The sequence below is a fragment of the Bombus vosnesenskii genome, unplaced genomic scaffold (assembly GCF_011952255.1).
Source record: "Bombus vosnesenskii isolate JDL3184/JDL3185 unplaced genomic scaffold, Bvos_JDL3184-5_v1.1 scf7180000013314, whole genome shotgun sequence".
Lineage (NCBI taxonomy): Eukaryota > Metazoa > Arthropoda > Insecta > Hymenoptera > Apidae > Bombus > Bombus vosnesenskii.
Window position 1 is genome coordinate 4,560,142 of NW_022882960.1, and position 21,922 is coordinate 4,582,063.

The window sequence follows — 21,922 nt, forward strand, 5'->3', positions numbered from 1 at the left end:
TGTGCACAAAAATATTCCTTACGCAACTTCCACTATCTGATTCTTTAAAACCCCAAACTTCAAAGAAATAAGAAATCTGTTCTGTGTCTTTCGATTTTGCACTGCATCTGCATAAAAATATCCTTTGAACAAACTCCACCATCTGATCTTCTCAAAATTAGACTTCAAAGAAGCAAATTTTATTCCACGAGTCGTTTACTTATTTCTTGATGGACATATATCTTTTTATTTCTTTTACTCGGTTCTTTCTTTACGGCGAAAATAATTTTTATCTTAACAAGCTTAACAATTAGACTACGAATATTTATGCAATTTTTTATTTTCATAAACACAACCAAGCGAATGAAATCTAAACGGTTTACTTTATTCCCTAAATATTGAAAAAACATTTTCGCACATTATATGCGCTTTGTGCGTTTCTATACCTTCGAATTTTTACAAATACAAAATCGCCTGATCATTCTATTCTTTAAAAAAAATGGCAAAACTTACGTTTGCGATGCGACATTATAATTTATGTTTTACAAGTAAATTTAAGAAATTTCGAACCAGCCGATCATCCTGTTTTTCGAAAATTCTAAAATTCTAAGAATTATGTTTGCAATAGAAGACTACAACCTGTAGCTTGCTAATAATTGATTAATATTATTCATTGCTAAATTATCGTTGCAGAAGCAACGCGCGATCCTCGTGATACCAAACTTTCCAAGAAATAACATTTATTCCACGTCTTCCGCGTACCTCTACGTAAAAATATTCCTTGCTCGACTTCTACCACAATTTCTCCCCTTCCCCTTTCAGCTTATAGAACGATCTTGATACGAAACGCATACGGAAACCGTTCCCAAGAAAATCCAGCCCGTTCCTATTAGATGGAGCGCTGCTAACGCGGAATAAACTTGCTGAGAAGAGCTTCAGCCATCTGTCTGCTCGGTTGATCGGTCAACGTACTCTTCGACAATACTTGCTGCTTATTCGATAGACGCTGCGTACACAGTGCACACGTACCAGATAGAATCTGATCCTAACGACGCCGCCGATTCCCGTCTGTTCTGTTCTAAGAATTGTTTCACAGACACGTGAATAACGTTTCCAGCCGTCGAATCAGCCGCTGCTTCGGATAAAACGTTACTCGAGGAACGTTGCGCCGATTCTTTCGTTCAGGAGGAAATCGTTCGATGTTTCTCTACTTGGAGATCGATGGCGCGAAGGTGGACTTGCGGTTAGGTTTCAAGTTAAATCTTGGAATAGGTTGGGTTTGGAAGAGCAAGCGAGAGATTAAGTGGCAGATGTGTTTATATCCGTTTTATTACAGTTGTGGTATCTATTCTGGTTTTATTAGAATCCTGCCACTTATTTTAATTTTCTTATGGAGAATTGCGCAATCAGGATGTTTTTATTATTGTTTGCCTTTGTAGCTTCAATTTGCGGTTATCGTATCTTGTAAGCAACTTTTAGGACAGCGGAGGATCGTATCGCTGCTCGGTATCGATAGTGGCGCGACTCGAAAACTTTCAAATTTGCTTTTATTAAATACGAGGTCTACACAACTTGAAAGGTGTATAGATTTTACAAAAGCTTCTTAGATGTTATACGTATTTTAATTGTATCAAAATTGTGGTTTTATTCCGGTTTTATTAAACTTGTGATATTTATTTAAATTCGATTCAGATTCGAGGAGGGTTGGGGTAGTTTAATTTACTGATATTCAAAATTAACGATGAATTGTTGCATTCTGGTGTATGTATGCTTTCCTAACTGCGATTAGTGAATCACGATCATTATCGATAACGGAATAATCCACGTGATAATCTATTTCCTATTGTTCTTGCAATGTAGATTCTTACACACGTCATAACGCACGCTACACCTTATAACCCCGTCGTGTCGTGTACTTCTTTATTTGATTAATCGATTCTGCAACAGCTGTCGTGATAAACATCGGAGTATTTCAAATTATATACAATGTGCACGTGCATGATATATCTCACCTTGCTGTAGGCTGATAGTTTGCTTCGGAAACCACTTCATTTTAACTGCTTTTCCACTTAAATTCTTGATTTCCTATTACTATTTCGTATTCTACATACTCATTGTATCTATTACTTTTTCATATTGTAGTCTTCTCAGTCTTTATATGTTTTATATTCCAAATTTTATAATTTATAGTACAATTCACTCATTTTGGAATCTAATTATTTAACAAATTTTTTGTATCTTCATTTTACCTTATAGTTTCATATATTGATACATGAAAGTATTTTAAGCGTAGAAAAAGATTTTGTGTTCCTAGATTCTCGTTCTGTGTGTCTTTGTGAGCCAGATTCAATGTATCGACATTTTTCATTATATCAACAGAATCGTTAAAGATAGTTAACTCTTTCTTAAATTCTTAAGTTCTATGCAACACGCAGTGATTACAGACGTCTGACCATGTCAGTGTATGTCCATTTCTACTTATTTAGTCGACGCAGCACTGGCCGTACATGTACAGGCCATACTACTGCAAGCCTGGAGAATAACTTTCTAATATTTTCAGTGACAAATTTTTGTAAATTCTGAGAAAATTGTTCTCCTTATTAATTGTTAATAATAGAAACGCATTTTTTAAAATGGTTCCACGAAGGAAACACGATATATTAAAATTTAGCAACAATATTATGCACATGCGTTTACCAATACCATTATTATTATTATTATTAGTACAGCAGAGAACAAATACATTTATCATCTAACTAATTAATTACTTGTAGAAGTTGGGATTAAATGACACTAGCCTAGACGCGTTACAACATAATACAGCATACTCAATAACGTATTTGAAATAAAGCAATAGAGTATTGAATTTAAAGCAGAGAATATTTTTCTACATTTGATATTTTCATTCATTGCAGAACAATTCTTTTCCTACTTAACATCGTCAATTGTAACAACATTCCTCAATGACAAGAAAATAATGAATCCATTGAAATAAATTAGTCCGCGTGCAGCAGATAAAAACTTCTGTGTGAGCAGATAATTAGAAGCATAATTGTCAGCGGGGAAGAAACACGCGGTGCATTAAGTTGCAGTTAGTATGCTTCTCGACAACAGTGCCCTCGTTTTAGTATCACTTGCTTCATTATGCAGCAGTTCGTTAATTAAAATCCAACTCGACGTTGAAAATCTTTTTCGAGCACTTCTTCAATTTCCTTCCGTTTCTAAAGCGAGACTGCTATCCTCCTTTGCATCGTTTCTTTTTCTCTTCGCGTCCTTAGCCGTGAAAATGATTCTTTGCACGGTTGACGAGATACATACATGCATCGAGGTCTGTGCATCGGTATTGCACGGTAATTGATTACGTTGCGTTTCTAAATCCGGGTTAACGATAGCTTTATCGTCGAATAATGTTAAAACCGGAGGAAAATTGGCACAACTTCTGTTTAGAAACGGTGTCTTGATTTTACAAGATTTATAAACATGATTAACGGCTTCTTTTATTCTTGTATAAGTAATTTTTTAAGCAATAGAGTTTCTAATTTACAATTCCTATCGTTGGCTGAATAGAGTAGTTTGCATTAGATTTAAGTTGGATTACTTGAGTTTACTTCGTTTTAATTGCAACTATTTCTTGTTTTACGCGACAAAATTTGCCAGTAAGATTTATAGATATTCTACAATTAAAATGAAGTATTCTAAAAGTAAATAACTTCAAATTAGAAAATTTCACGTATAACTTTCAGTATATATATACAGTGTCTCGTAGCATCGGGGAACCACGTCTGCAGCAGATCCTGCGCATGAGACCAATAAAATAGTTCATACGAAACCCTATTTGATCTTGCTTTCGAGTTATAGTAAGTTTGTTTCTTTAACTTTAAAACTGTATCTCTATACGTTCACAAGATGTGTTCAAAATGACCTGCTCCTATACGAACACAAGACTGGAGACGTCTTGTCGTTGACCGAAAGCGTTTACAGAGCTAAAATGCAAGGTTCGACGTGAAATATTGAATTTTGTTTATTATAGGTGCGTGAAATTAGTTCAATTACTACCATCTTTCGATAGAATTATTCCAACATAAAACTCGTAAGAACTCGGGAACAAGCTTAAACAGGGAACATATTCGTACGAGCTTTTTTATTGTTCTCACGTCATGTACTGTATTTTTGTCTTTTCTTTTTATTAATATACACGCATTCTATGCAATTTGTCTTTTGGTACACTCAGGATATTCTGCATATTAAATTTTTTTATGGGAGCTCGCCGTTGATAACTCAACTAATTAACGTTGACTTTATTAAAGCGTAAATTATCATAAGGGTCAGGAGGTCAACACATTCAGATGACAAGCAAAAGTAAGTAAATTTTAATAAGTGACACAAATCTCTATCTAAATTCTATTTCTTTAATTATTTTCGTACAGAAACATGTACAGTCCCGTTTATAATGTCGTAGTCTAACACCTACGAGTTGATCAAACTTGGAAAAATCCAAACCCTAACTTTCTCTAATTCAAAGCTTTCATTCGTTATCACCAACACAAATATTGTTCATATGTATCACTTTCATCTTAAACTAACAACTAGGAACATTTTATAACTTTTTCATGTAAAATCCTCCTCGTATAGTCCATTTCGATCTCTGACCTCAAATGTTATACTTGCAGAAAGAGAAATCGGTATTTATAGTATATGTAGCGTTTTGGAATTGAGTTTGGAAAATTATACGTGTGGAAGAATTTTCGAGGTAATTTACTGGACGTTGACGAGTTCTGAGGAACTTTTACTCCTCGCGTTTTTTCTCATTTTCTTACTTGCAGATGATCTTCGAAATAATTTACCTACATAGTTACATTGTTTGTTCGCGATTAGTTGTAGAACAAGTAGAAAGTAAAGAGTCGTTTATAAGACAGGCAAGAGACCGGATGTATTCCTTGTACAATGGAATGAATTATCAATGTCCTTTAAAAGTTTTAAGTTCTCGTGAAAGTTTGCATGTACTTGTGTTACGTGTACAAATCAGCAGCATGATTTAGTAATAGCGTTAATGGAGGACACTGTTTCTGCTTTTAAAAGTTGATAATCTCGAAAAGAGAATATAGAAATATTGTTTATAAAAAATGTATAAGAAGATTAACTTCTCTACGTGCGTATGCATATGTATAATGTAGACTAATATTAGTAATATTTTAGAACATTATGTTATAAAAGGGATTTCGAAATCTGAAGAAAAATATTTACGAACTCAATGAAAGTTAATATAAAATATTGCAAAATATGCAGGTAAAAAGAATAGAAAAGAAAAGAATCTGTACCTTTATTGCGAAGATACGATGTCTGTTTGGGTAATGGACGATTCCACTTGGACTAGAATCAGTTTGCACTCCTTCTGAAACAAGAGATAGAAGTTACGTTAGTGTGATAAGATAATTGAATAAATATTTCTATATTACTGTATGCAATAAAAGAGAGAAAAATTATATAGTATAAATAATATTCTACGAAGTACTACGTAAGCAAAGTACGTATTATAATCGTTGTACTCTTAGGATGAGATTTTTAATCATCAATATTCTCCTCCTCGTTTAATATTTAATTTCTTCTTAATAAAATACAATGATTGCCAGCGAAATAATTAATAGCATATGATCATCGTGAGAAGCAATATTAAATATTTTTCGACGATAATTAAAATTTTCGTTATTTTTTACCCAAAGAAACGATAAAACTTCTAAAAATGCTTCATGAAGGAAATTTCTTTTGCAGCATTATAATTGAGAACTATTCGTGAGTCTTCGTTCTAGAATCAATTAATATTTTCATCATTTCTATGGATAATAAAATTTCATATGTTTGAAAAATATATCATGTCGATTTATAGCTCAGTGGATGGCTAGAAATTTTTGAAAACCATTCGTTATTATCATATCGTAAAGCGTAGAGAATCAATATTACCCCTTCTAACACAAATCCCGATTTCTATGCAGATAATTCATAATTCTTCCTATGGTTACCGTTTCCCTTCGCAAGAATAGAAGTTACGACTACTTTTATGACTCGTTCAGAGATCTCGCGGTTAGTTGACGATCGAGTCATACTTTATAGCTCAGGTTAAACGAGAACAAAGTGTGAGCCTCGTAAGAGATTATTTTTAACTTAAGCACGTAATCACGATGTTTTAAAAAAAATTCGCTATGATTTCATAATTTGCATATTCAATCAGACTATTGGTATAGGATCATTGGTACATAACATTTACGGTTTTCCGTTATTCGTGTCCATAATATGTCTATATTAGAACGTCGAAATTTCTTGGAACCTACGTTGCGACTTGAATTACGAATTTATTTATTAATATTATTATGGTAAAATTATTATAATTTTGTAATATAGTATTAATGACATTAAGATATATTTAAATGGAAATAATCACCGAATAGCATGTGGAGGAAAATTTTATTAAATGAAATTTGTAGGATATACTTGAAGATTTCTATCAAGAAAAATAAGAAATAAAAAATTTGTTAAGATAAGAAATTTTGAAATAATTTACACATATATGTAGCAAATTTGTTAAGTAGAATTTAGCTATATTTTAAGATTTTTATTAAGGAAAGAAGAAATAACAATTTTTGGAAGAAAATATTCCATATATAATACAGGATTATAAATATTCGAATTAAGTAGAATTTACCAGAATTGATCAATCATCGTAAACGTAAAAAAGCAATGCAAATTTTTTCACAATTACTAACAATAATAAATTTACAGTGCTGCATTTTTGGGGGTCTAAAAGTTACAAAATGAATAAAGTAGATATATGAAATAGTTGTTTACCTATTCGTATTACATCTCAGATATTGGTATAATCCTAATGTTGAGTTTTCCATGAAGAATAAGATGAAATGAAAATTCGTAAAGAAACGACACTTATAAACAATGATAAAGGAAAACAGAACGATACATTCTATCGCATAGAAGAGATATATGTAAATTGTGAATAAATCAAATTTTAAAGTAACTATTATTAAAGATTCATGTAAGGAAGTTATATAAGGCATCTATCAAATTTTAAATCAATCGACATTCACCAGGAAGCATCTCGATCTGGTTGATATTTGTAACGACTCCTTTCTCCGCCTCATAAGATTGCAGATGATCCAATGGCTCATTGGATTCCATGTTATTAAAAATCGTGAACCTCGTTTGATACTTTCATTGCCGGGAAAGGTGTTCCGAAAGTAGTATGTTCGAACTCATCTAGTCACGTGCGGAAGCTGTTTCAAATATCACATGTCAAAAGAGTGAAAAATATAGATATCAAAAGTACCTTCCACGATCATCTTTATATAACCGCAAATTTCAGACTGTCGATAGAGTTATATTTCTTACAGAGAATTTTTCATCTAATAAAGATGCGAATTCTTGAATCTTTACAGCAAGGAAGAAGAAAACATATAATATGTTTTAGAAATGTAATATGTATTAGCTTGTGTAAATTTCATTCGCACAAGTGTTGAAACAAGCGTCAAAAATCCTTTATATAATATCTACAATAGTTACAACAACTAAATATTTGTTCATATCATTAATTTTCAATGAACCGTGTTATTACCAGGTTCTACGAATTTGATTCTTTTTCGGATGGATCGAGTAAATTTTTATTCTGACACTTCCAAAATTTCTGTTTTGAGTTCCAAAATTTTTATTTCTATAACATTCGTTACGATGTAGCGTTAAGGGACAAGCGAACTTATTACACGATCCAATAAATGAAATAATGCTCTTATTTTTATGATGTAATAAAATGAATTATCTTAATAAGATTGTTAATGCTAAAAGACTTTTTGGCGCGAATCGATTAAAAATTAAGAAATCGTATAACGGGATGCAAATTTCTCCATATGTGGAAAAGACAAATGATTTACTATATTGGCTCGGAAGTTAGTCTTAACTCCTTTCATCATATATATGTATATATTCATAAATTCTTATCTCATTGGAATTTACATTGCTGTTACCGCATATAGACATTTGCAACATCCGCTTTCTCCAACATGAAACAGTAAACAATAATCTTGTCAACTTCATTACGTCGTTTGTATAATAAGTAAAACTGTGTATTTACACAAGAAAAACGTGTAAAATATATCACTTCATAATATTAGGTATGACACACATGAATTTTCGTTTTTCATCGTAACATCGTGCATTTAATTTAAGTAATTTCTACGTTATTCAATGGACTTTCTCACCGACTATTTACATTTATTCAAGATTTATAAAAATGATCGTTCTTTAAATTAAAATATTCTTAGAATACAATAGAATAGAAAAGTAGAAACTGAGGATAGAATCTTTTCCTATGTTCTTCATTTCCAATTCCTGTTCAAATAATTTACACGTTAAAATGTACATGTACATAGGCGGAATAGAATGAATTTTAATAAATTCATCTCGACAAGATTGAAATCTAAATTGCTTGAAACCTGACATATCTTCCATAGAACGATCCATTTCTCGTAGCTTCGATTTCTCAGGCTCGTTTAATAGTAATTCGAAATAAAACACGTCGAAAGCAAGTCCAATTAATATTGCATCGAATCGTCATTGTCGTGTCGAACAGGCTCGCAGAGACACGCTCTATGTTGCTCTGTTACGCTAGTATGCCTTATTATGTCTTTATCACGACTCGATCCTCCATGTTGCATTACTTCAGCCTGATTGCTTACTATCTGTAATCCGATTGCTTCGAGAGAACTTGCCCGTAAATCGAAACTCTTCGCATCGCTGCAACTGCTTCGTGGTAATCACATACGACGAACACGAGTCATAGATAAGCGTACGTAAGGTCTGAAGTAGATCAATGGAACACGAGCATGGTATTAACATAGTAGAAGCAGATTAAATCGATTGATCAAGACTAGAATCTCTAGATTGTTCAGAGTTTAGTAATACACGAGCCGATGGAGCGGAGCAATTGGACGAAATTAATATTTCCTTTCTAACCTTTTTTCTATTTTTATTAATCCTCCAATTTCCAAGAGCATTTATAAGCGTCATATTCTAGTTGCTCTACAACGTACATTAATGATTACAAATATCTGTAAAGTTTGGTAGATGCGCGGCAATAGTCGATGCATTTCAGAGTTTGGTAACTCGCGAGCTGATAGATTGCTACATTTGGACGAGATTGATATTTTCTTTTCAACTTCCTTATTAACTCTCTAATATCTATGGCTATTTATAAATGTCATCTTTTTCTTATTCCGTGATATGCACCGCCGCTTCTAAATGCCGGCAAACTTTCGTAGATTTGTGGCAATAGAAACGTATGAATTTCGCAGTTTCGGTATAGAATGCATGAATTTCACAGCTTGGTAACTTGTGAGCTAACAGATTGCTACATTTGCAAGAGATTAATATTTGCTTTTTAACTTGTTTATTAACTCTCTAATTTCCACAAGCATTTATAAATGTCATCTTTCACTTATTCTGTAACATGTTCTACCGCTTATACAATGTATCTGGACATTTTGATAGATTCGTGATAATAGTATGTGGTAATCGTATGAGAACTAATTGCGAATTAATGGCCGAAAGTAACGCATAGTTCGGAAAATTCAACAATTCGACGAACTATTTAAACAATAAAATAGTACCTACCACAAGCTTCGTCCATTATGAATATCAATTTCCTTACTGTATATTAAATTCCATATATATTCTATTATATCGTACATCAGTTACGATTGTTACGATAACGAATAACAAAATGATAGTAAAGTTGTGACTGAATTACGCTGTGTTGAAACGATTTTTTGCGCACTGGTATGAGCAAATTAATAGTTTATAATATTTCTGGTTATTAATATGCAGCTATATGTTTTATAAACACTGTTTAGTGAAATAAGAATATTCTGCGGGTATTTATACAAATTCGTATTTCAGAGCAGAGTCAGACATTTTTTCTACTACCACATATTATAACGAGCACGGTACTTTGAATTTTTCATATATTTTTACATATTATGTGCATTCTACGCATTTCTGCATTGACCCTGCTGTGACCTTTCGGTCACATCTTTTATTCAATCCTACTACTTTGACATTGAAATATATCTCCAGTTTGAGCAATATGTGAAAAAAACGTGCCCTTAAAAGATTAAAAATATTTTGCTTGCTAAAACGAGAACAAATTTAAATAACAGTCCAAGGATCGCGTCAAAGTGAAAATTTCCCATAAATGCGTAAACACCTGCAGTCTATTGATAACAATGATCAGAGCTCTATATGTCGAAGTACAAATCTAATATACTGTAGAAAAATATATTTGTTTTCCTGGTGAAATCAATTAAAATAGCAAATATCAAAATAATTTTTTTCTAGCGATATTATTATTCAGCGAGGCAAACAATGCTTAAAATCAAATTCTGAATAATTATTCGAATAACGTCCAGTCCTGGATCTTAATAAATTCAAGACACGATCGTATTAAAAGAGGCAAGCCAACGTTCATGACGAAGAAAGCGAAGAAACTGCTTCTTGCGATTCTCCTTCCGTTTCTTTCTTCTTGCGACAACGATGGGAGCGGCAACTTTCTAGATGACCGACGGTAACCTCGAAGGCCTTCGATTCCGCCAAGAAGATCGTTGATCTTGGCCGAGAAGCCTGTCGACCTCTTAATCAACGTGATCGTTAATTCGAACCTCGACGTCTCATTAGCAGAAGTGCTAGTCAAGTGTCGCCATGCTGACGTCCTTTGTTCCCTTCCTGGTTCACTTAATTCTCGAATCTTTTTATTCCAGATAATTCACGTGATCATTTTGTTATTATTAATTGCATATCGTTGTTCATAATATTGAGCGAGAACATAGATAGTCATAACATCATCAGGGTGAGGTCGAATACAATTTAAAAGCGAATATGATATGATAATTTATGAAGAAATACGAAGAAAATATAGAAGAAAATCTTTTCACACGACGATAATGTTTTCGAGAGAATCCACTTTGAAAATTTGTCAAGTAAACTAAACTCGTCTAGTTACCGATTGACCGCGAATAATCAGAGGGAGATTATTCTATACGTGAAAATAAGTGAAAAATGTGGAGTAAAATTTTCGTTCAAATTATTCTTACTAAAGAGTTGTATATAAATTTGAAAAATATAATTCTATCAGTACCAAGTCATCGAAACCATATTTACCGTTATAATAGTCGTAATATATTCTGCGCGATAATTAAATCATCTCATTTTATTACTTGCACGATGTTACATCGCCTTGTAATCTAATTATGTGTATGCTTCTTTCTCAAATTACGATAACGATACGTTTCCTGAAAGATGGCAGGCAGTGATTTCGATTTATCATTTCGACCTCGGATTTCAGCACGATCAAAATGTTCATATTCTATCATATATTCAACAAAAACTTTGCACCACGTGTATGAATGAGATTACACACTTTATTATTTCAATTTCGCATTAACTCGAATCCGAATCTAGAATAGTTCCTTCTTAAGGAATACGGTACACTTCCTGTAAAATATGAAGGAACAATTGCAATCAAATGTCTCAATCTTTTCTAAGATTTCATTAGTCTTTATTATATTTTTATAACAAGTATAATAGAATACATTATCTATAACCGTTAACACATGTATTTCCTCGTTTCAACTGCCCCTTATTATTCAACTAAATCTCAGTCCTTAATTCTCAATTATTCTTTCTTCTTAATCCTCGATTGGTAAGACGTTATTCTTCCTGCTAAAATAGGAAGCAATTATCGACATCGAACGTTTTAATCTTTCTCAAGATTTCATTGAGATCGATGTGTACGCTTCTTTTACTGTATTTCTTTTAAAGATATTAATATAATGAAGATATCGTACTATGTACTTACTATGTTTTATGTACTATTTTTATCTCATTATTTATTGCAATCGCCACCACCATATTTACCAGCTTTTTATCTTACCATCATCTTATTTTATTCTGTATAATTTTAATACATTCGAAAGTTGCAAAATATTTAGAACATCCTACACTATGTTCGACTAAAATATATCTTTGAGTAATAAAATTGCAAGGAAATTATTCACGCGAAAATTCACGCGAAAAAACGTAATAGATAAAATTTAATGAAATATTTAGACTGTTCCTAAATTGTAATTTATAGCGATTTTAATATCAACGTATTATTATCAATTTCAAGGGGCATTGAATTACGTATTTATGAAGTTTATATCAAAGCAATCATTTATCGGATATACCGATGAATATCGGTAGCAAAACATTGGGTGGTCATGTAAATCATTATAATCTCAGGCATCCGGTTCACACATTCTTTTTTCACACTTCTAACGTTCCACGCGAAGTAGTCTAAGCGTTCGTTACGTGCATTCCGTGTTATTTAGCCGAAAGACAATTTCCTCGACAAAATATAAGAACAATTTGCCAATTTGTCAAGATTAAAATTGAAATTTATTTAAAGTTAACTACAATTTACTATACCATTTAATCAAAGTCGTTACACATCATACGCGTAGAAAATTTACATTTAACATGAAATTTACATATTAAAGACGAGGTTGCCCTTTCCCAAAAAAACTGCTAATACTTGCTCCATGTATTTAATATATGCAATAACTTACGTATGTTACGAGGCATTAAAGACGAAGTTGCTCTTTACCGTAAAAGATTTGTAATCTCGTTCTGTACATTTTACATATGCAATAACTAATATATTCGTACATCGTCATAATTCCATAAATGTCAGTAATAATTTCCTTCATCGATAATACGTATTACGATTACATATAACAGTTTAATATTTATATTTAATTCTCATCGATTTCGAATTTTTCGCCAATTAATACATCCTATTAATATTAAAACTATGAAGAATTGAAATATAAAACGTGTTCCAGAGAGAACAGAATGAAGGATAGATGAAGAAATACATAATGTGAGAGAGAAGGAAACCTTCTTCTTCCATAATATTTTACCAAAAATTATTCAATTCCAGAAGCGTGTCTGTCAACCAAATTCTTCTAAAATATGCAAATCTATCAACCAAATTCCTTATTCGACTTCTTATTCGAATTCCTAAAAATCGATGTACGTAAATCTCTAAAATTATTTTCGAAAATTAAATTCAGAAATTATGAATTGAACGATCTCCTCCGTTCTAATGATAATTCTGGCATTAAATTCACAAATCTGAAGCAACTCTCTCTTGGGTTACAGGCAGACTGCACTTCCTGTAAAAATAGGAAGTAGCGCTTTCAAACGTTCCGACCTTCCTCGATGATCCATCAAGATGAACGCGATCATTTCACAAGCTCCGTTACAATCGTCCATTGTGAATTATCCTTAGTTCCACCTTAGATGCCATATAACACGGGCACCTATATGCACCTTTGTCATACTTATTGCGTTCTCGCCACAAGCATTTTCATCGAACGGTTAATTCGATTCCGTTAATTATTAGGATAGAGTTACAACGTTGCTCTAAGGTGACCAGTGTAAGATTCCACGAGGATTACACGTATCTTGCGCCACAAATTGCTACGAGATCGTGTCGACCGGTTATCCGATCGAATCGATCACGACGAAGACTCGTTACGTCCCCCTCGATCATTGTCAAAAGGTAATTAGACGGGTTTAATCGCACGAAACGCGAAATCTCGGCGATCGACGTGATTAGAGGAAGCTCGAGTAAGCTTTATGATTTAATTAAAGGTGGTAATGCCGTTTTGCCTACGGAGAATCCTTTCGATCTGCTTTCTCCTTCATTAAGTCAACATTCAACGATCATTGAAAATTAACACTTTCTCTTGGCCATCTGAAATTGTCGTCATCATAAGATTCAGAATTAATGACCCATTCACTATGTTTGAAGGCGTTATTATTTAATTCTTTCATCTCTCTTTGCTTCGACTGGGTTTGTTTGATTATGCTTATTTGATTTGATGTTTTGTTAGTTTTATTAACGGAAGTAGGATGTTTATGGAAACTCGTATTTTTTTTTTTTTTTTAAATATAATTAGAGAAATGGAATCGGAATAAAAAGTCTGGCCAGCTAGAATGCGTTATCACGTTCGCTTACTTAATTTGATGTTTTTCTAATTTGATGCTTGTAAGTAAATGGTGAACGTTTATACGATTGTCCTTATGGACATAATTAAGGAAATGGAACTTAAATAGACATTTCTATCGTCCGCTGTATATCGTAGCGCGCACTTTATTTTCAATATTCAATTACGTAGATTCTGCAAATTTTTCTATTTTTGGTATTTGTAAATGCATAAATATTTGCAGCGTACTGTTCATGTTTATGGATTTTATATTTTGGCAATTATTTTTTATGTCTTATTTATGATAAATTTTGATGACGATGTGAATAATATATTATTATAAACAGTCTTATCGATGTGAGATTGTTATTAAAGGATACTGAAATACTATTATTTGTGTATATTATATTCATTATTAGAATATACGTATATAGGTCATTTCGAAGATATTTATTAGAAAGTTTATTCAATTTCAGATAAACAATTGAAATAATCAAATTGTACTTAGTCAAGACCTATAATTACACAAATAAAATACGATCAATGATGATCGTTTGATGTTTGTTAGTTTACTCTCATATGAAGTTTTGTGAAACTATAGTAAAACTTAAGGAAGCTTAGGAGGTCCAATTATAAATATCAAACTTATTCCCAGAAAGTGTGATAAAATAGGATCAGAATTAAAAATATCTTTGGAGAAAGTTATTGTTATTTCTGTTTCTGGAAATAAATCAAAGATTCGTAATGGCATCTTCGAAGCCTCCGTGTATTTCGTAATTCCAAACTTCGTTTACGAGTTAAAATTTCTTACGTTCTATAATTTTTAGGCTTAAACGCGAGGATACACGCATCAACGATTATCTTCCTAAATTTAATGCTTTTCGAATAATACGATTTACGAGCGATTACCCAGAATAATTGCACCATACGACGCACTATTGAACTGCGATCGCAGGACGCGAAGAGCTCATTAACAACTTCCTGTTTAACCTTCCTGTAAATCTGGATACAATCTATTAACCTCTCTGCTGCATCTAATTTACGTAATACGATTGCAGAAAAAGAAGAGGATGAAAAGGCTGTTATGACATTTTTAATAGCTTTTTAGATGAAATATTACCCCTTCATTGGATATTAAAGCTAAATATCACTTGTTATGCCTTAACCTGTTATCGTTTTAATTAACATTTTACAATCTCTTACGGTTTAATTATAATTTTTAATCGCAACTCTTTTATCGCGTGGCCATAAGCGTTAAAGGTATGACATCATATTAATTTCGAAGAAATTTTAATCATTCGGGAAAATTATTCATGATACGAGGAAAATTGTAAATTGTATATTTAGAACACGTATTCATATATCAATCATTAAAAGAAAGAAATAACGAATGATTTGATAAATTGATAAATTTATTTCCTGCGATTCTAACTGTTTTCTGGTCTTATTGACTTTGTCATTTGTATTGTTTATTCGTTACGCCAATCATATTGATTGATTAAAAAAGGATCATCTAAAGTTTATTTGAAAGACAATTTTCATATTACAACATTTGGATATAACATTTATTTAAAACGGACACTGAATTGTCGAAGAATTTATTTCACAAATTTACTTCTTCTTCTTGTTTTCTTATTCTTGTTTCGATCTGTACTGTTTACTTGCTGTTACAATTTTATCAATTCGTATAGAGCAGATATAACATTAAAACATGTTTTGTCACGTTTTGTTTTGATCGACACAAATGAACTCTTGCTATGCCATTTCGTAAACGCAATAATGATTAATTACTTAATTATAATCATTTAATAACATCATAAGACCTGATACGATAATACGATACGAGAGAGCTTATAAGCAGACAACATATAAGTTCATAGATCCCTATATTATTATAAAAATATTTATGAAACAATATAAGAAACCGTTTCATTTTAATGGGATAAAAATATCAAAAATTATTGTCAACATATACATTTGTTTGGCTGTCATTATTGTACGTGCCATCAAATCAATCTTTTTGTCTTTCAGTTGTCGTATCATCGTAACTATAATCGACACGTCAATTTGCATTCGCTCATTTATCACCTCTACATACTGCTCATTTACCATTAATGATCAATAACGAAATATGCAAATAAATTACGTACATTATGCAAACAAAAAACAATAATGACCATTATGATTATACGATGATATATTACGACGATTATAACAGTAACAGAATTTCTCCTATGTTACAACAACGTGTAACGGTATTTCATGCAATTGAGTCAGCCAATCGGTTCAAAACCGTGTAACTTATTATATAAAATTAAGTAAGTACGAATAATGCATCATGTAATGCACGTATTTTCTTTAGAAATAGTGGTATTTTCGTAAGTATTTAATATGTTACGTGTAATAATAATTGCAAGTAGATTTGCAAATAAAAAGATTAAATTCAATTAAATATTTCATTCATGCTGATGATATTAATCTTATTTCTATATCACAACAAAATAAACGAAGAAATAAAATTAGAGTCAACTCATGTTCTTCTAGGTAGTTCCATGTAGATAAAATCTATTTACAATCAGTCAATGTTTGCAATATTATCGTCTTCGATATTACTTAGTCAAGACAATTTGGATTTTACATTTTTTGTACTTGTAATTACTAAAAGTATGCAAGCGCTGCTCTGATAAAAATAATGCTGACTTTTATCAAAATGGAAACATAATTATACTCTATATATCCACTTAATTGCATCACATCTCTTTAATAATATACCATCTCCCTGCGAATGAAACATTGAAGTATACATTACAGGACGACACTCGTATACACTCCTGTTCAAAAGTTAAAGAAAGGGAGAAGTAAGAATATCATAATTATAACTTCCATTTTTAAATATAATCAATTACACTTTCAACGTTGTTATAAGAGAATAATGCCACGACTAAAATGTTTATCTACTTCAGAAAATCATTGTCCCTCTCGAGACTCTAATTGTCAGAAGCAAGACAATCCCATCATATTCCGATCCGATCATATTCGATGAATGAAATAAAAACGATTTACTTCAGAAAATCATCGTTTCTTCTGGAATTCTCGCGTGCTCCAAACTTGTTAACGAAAACGTGGCTGATTTATGATTTATCAATTCCAGATTCGATTGATAACCGAAGGGAGCATTGGGTAAAATGGAAGACAAATTTCCTCTGTTATTCCGACAACAGAATCTTTCACGAAATGATAGATTCGACGATTTACGTCATTGCCGAGACTTGGAAATATTTTCTAAAATTGGCAGCACTGGCAGTACACGAATGGCCTGGTTTACGGTTTCACCCACGGTGAACTCGTAAATTAGGCAAAAAGTGCTAATATCGGTTTCGAGGAGAGACCGATATCAGAGAAGCTTCAACGATTACAGTAGATTAGATCGGTTCGTGACCAGACTAGCGTGCACGACCGTGAGATGTAGCATCGTCCTTCCGTGATGCAACGATGTTGAGATCAGAACAGATCGATTAACAACAGATCCTTGGAAATCCTTTGATCCAATTGGTCACGGGCCGTGCGTGTGAAAGCCATTGCATGAAATTCCACGGTCGTTCGTCACGTCTGGGAATCGTGTAAAACATAACGCATTTTGCACGCACCTTCTTGTTAGTTCTCACTCGATTTCATATACTCTGGTACTACCGTGTTTTACTAGTTTCCTCGCCGTTAATTGAAGAATCTCTTCGATCGTACTGCCGAAGGATAAGAGAAAGAACGAGGAAGAAAACGAATAACTTGAATCGCGATGCTTGTACAGATAGTATTTCGTGTAATTAAAAGCTGTAATGAAGATTTCTTAATACTTCTATTAAATATCTGGAAATATTTTCAGTCTACTTTATGAATCGGTTTCTTACAGTTTCTTTTTACGAACAGGTAATAGAATTTGATACAGTTTAACAGGATATTTTTGAAAATTTTTCACGTTCGTAATCGGGATTGAATGATAGTTCACTGGATTTTTGAAACAGATGATTACAATTTAAGATACGTGCAGTTATAATATTGGATAACACAGCTATTTCAAAATATCTCGTCTGAAATATAATTCTTCGATTTATTTCGCACATTCCTTGTGACATTTTTCACACATAACTACAAATATAATGTATTGACTGAAACTATATGTACATCGTAGCTTAACTATTTAGTGTTCATTTTCTGCCTGAATCAAAGCATTGAAATATCATGAAATTTATATTTAATAACATGCAGTGTTACCTGTTTAGTAATTTGCCCCACGATATCTGAAGAGGAGTTAAATTTGATACAAGTTAAAACTAGGTACTTGATACAAGTACAGTTTGCCTTTATTAATATTCGATCGCGAATCTTTCTAATCCCACGCGCTGATTTGGGCCAATTCATTAAACTGTATTAGTGTATTATTTCGTCCCTGAGAAGTATTCCATAGCTGGAGTGCTTGCGGGACATTGAGATACTTCTTCCAAAAGAACAGAATTTACATACACGAGTCTCAAGCCTCACTATGAAAACTGCAAATCTCTAGTCGTCTTTAGAATTCTATAGCTATATTCTATCTATAGCTCACGTGATATCTCTAACATCAAATACATCAAACTTCAAATTATTTTATGTTTGAAGCGAAGAGATTAACTCACACCGTGATGTACCGTAATTCTATATTATAAATAAACTACGATTAGTTTGTGCAAATTTAAATTAAAAAAAAGAAAAGAAAAGAAACAGGACTAAGACAAAGATTCGTATCATCCTCTATATAGTACAACGAGTACTTCGCTTCGAATATTACGAATATTTCCGAGTATTATATGCAATCTCTATAATTCTATACGTTTAATTTCCCCGTAAATGCACAAACTTCCGCGATCTACTTACAAAGCAACGAGTTAAACGGTCCGTTAGAAGCTTGTTCGTTTTGAAACATATTTTACATCCTGTAAACTCGATCGTTCGGAGGATGTAGGTCTAGTACACTTCATCGACGAGATTCTTCCTTTAGCGATGATTAGCATAATCGTGCAACACAATAACTATCCTTGATACGTATCGAGATCGATATTTTTCTCATAGATTTCTTCCCACAAGGAGTAGATCTTCTTGGAATACCTTGATAATCTCGATTAAGACGGTCCAGGGAACAGATTACGAGAACGTTATTCCGATCGTGATGACGAATAATCAGCGACTGGTACTTGTACTGCAGATTTTTACAGCCTCGAAACTTCTCTGCTCGCAGCTATGAATGACGCGACGAACAAACGCTCGACGCCCACGCTGTGTTCCAAGCATGCCACGAACGTATCTCGCGACTGAATCCGTATCTGTATCGGTCACGAAACTTCCTGTCACGATTAAGGTCGAACCACGGCACCGGTCGATGCCAGAGGTCAGCCACCGTGTGTAAACGAAGAGCAACGAACTTTAATTAAATACAGAATTTTTGCCGGAGACGATGCATTATACAATACATTATCGCTGTTGAGATCGTCTCTTGGTTTTATCGATTCTCGATTGGAAGGTAGATCTGATTGGTCTGAGTCGATCGCTCTTGGATTTCGAAGGAGACTAACACAGATTTCTGATTTAAAATTATTGGTAACTTGACCATTTCGTAACGAAAGAATTTCTTTTTTTTTTTTTGGATTCAAGTAACGGCCTTTTGGAAGAATATCGATGAAATTCTTCATTAAAATTTATGCGTGTCGCTGGCTATCAAAAAGAGCATTGGAACAATGTACGAATTATGACGTTCTTCTGGGCAAATAGAACTATTTTACTAATTAAAGTAATGACGTTAAAACATTTATTTTAAAAAATTTATTTTGTAATTTATAAACTTATTCTAGAAGATTCATTTTTCGAATTAATTTTTACAAACGTGTAAAAATTGGCAATTTTTTGAACATGTCACGATTCCAAGAAACCGACGATAGTGAGTGTCCGAAAATATATTGGGTATATTTATAGAGTCGATTCTAGACACGAGAAATGTTGTCCGAGACTTACTTTCGGGTAAGTTCTTACAAACAATTTTATTTCGTGCTATATTTATAATTTTATTTAAAAATACAGCGATGAACGTTACATTCGCACCGATCTAAAAAAATTACTATTAGGTTGTCCGATAAGTTTCTTTCGTTTCATAAGAAAATAGTAGACGCACAATGTTTTTTGTTTTATATTAGTTTATCGAATTATGCACGAACATAATAATAGAAATATAACAAAATGGATCATATTTAATTCGCTAAAATAATATAAAACAGAAATTGTTGTTTATCTATTATCACCTTATGAAAGAAACTTTTCGGACAACCTAATACAACAAATCCTTGTATCAGAAACAATGTCTACAATTACAAGAAACATAGACCAGAAGCCTTGTGATCGCAACGAAAGAAATTAAATAATTTAACGCAGGGAGAGACTCGTCAATTGAGAGGAACCAAGTACAAACAACGAAACGCCAAAGTGTCCTCTATCATTCGTATTGTTCTCGTTCAATGCTAATCAGGCGTGGCTGGAGACATGCAAAGTACACAGGAATTTCCATAAGGCCGACGGAAGTCCCTTTACGAGGGCGTACGCGAACGTCGGCGAATTGAAAGCGACAGAAATCGAAAAAGAGGAAACGCTCATTGTTCCAAACGGGTGAAAGAGGGAGAAAGGAAGAACAGTAATCGTTCGAGCGAATAGCGAAGAGAAAATCGTCAGGGCGTTAACAATACCCGGCCACGCAGCCGGCAATTACATTTTACGACGCGTTTCCTCTTCTTCGTGTCGGCAACGACTGACCGGAAGCCTCTTCGTGCGCGGGAAAATCAACTATTAATTCGTCAAATTTTGCTCGAGATTGTCTTATGATTAGGAACTTTTTTTGGAAGATTTTGTATTTGTTATTTCGCGTAACTCGATTATATATTTTGTATTTTTGGGATATTTTCAGAATTATAATGGAAGAACATCTCTGTTTGGTGGTAATTAATTATGGTACGTGTTGCTACAAGTGTTAGTAAACTAAAACTAAGACAAGGAATATATCTATTGCTGTATCTTCGTGTTCGTATGTAATGATGGCTGATGACTCCATAAAATCTATAAAGTCTGATTAAAAATACATATTTCCATCTTTCTAAGATCATAACGTTCAACGGATGCACTTACATGTCATAGGTATCTACTTATTTACATTTAATGAAAACCTCTGATAAATTTTACTTGTACGTACCATTTTAAAACAAATGAGATAACAGATGATAAAATAATTATAATTTTTGCTAAAGTGCCTTAGTGCTTAAAGTCGTTGTGTTTAGGTAGCTCTGCAAGTTCGATTTTATCTGATGTCAGTCGTTGCTTTCTTCTTTACGCTATTAGTGTTAACCACTTGTTTCGTCGGTATTGATTAAACGAAAGTTGTTAACAAAGAATATTATTTCAAGTATATTTTATATACCATATAGATTGGAAAGTATTTTAAAATTTTAATCAATTTGGAATTACAAAATTATGGATTAAATTTATATATTATTAATAGAATAAAAAATTATAAAGGATTAAAAGTGATTTTAGCAAAACTTCAAAAGTTTGATTATTACAAGGAAAACAAAACTTTTTCGAGCCTCGTTCTTTGCCTCTAATTAGATCAAGGAATTTCTTAAATCTAATCATCATTTGGAAATTTGTCTGATAATCTTATTTCGTATTGGATTTAAAATTAAACTATGGAAATCCCTTGTTCTCCTCTCTCGTTCTTTTAATAATTAACAGTAATTGTCAGCGAAATACTACTTTACAAAAACAAAGAGGATTAAAATTGTATTTTTAAT

At 32.6% G+C, this 21,922-nt stretch overlaps 1 protein-coding gene across 4 annotated transcripts in view; it reads right to left on the minus strand.

Moving 5' to 3' along the window:
• Nucleotides 1-21,922, minus strand: part of LOC117235124 (heparan sulfate 2-O-sulfotransferase pipe) — a 117,197-nt gene that overhangs the window by 16,254 nt on the left and 79,021 nt on the right. For 3 of the 4 annotated variants that reach the window (XM_033496865.1, XM_033496866.1, XM_033496863.1), the window contains one exon: nt 5,298-5,371. In XM_033496865.1, coding sequence (XP_033352756.1) covers nt 5,298-5,371 — 74 coding nt within the window. The remainder of the gene's footprint in view (nt 1-5,297; nt 5,372-21,922) is intronic. The other variant, XM_033496864.1, reaches the window with a different exon arrangement.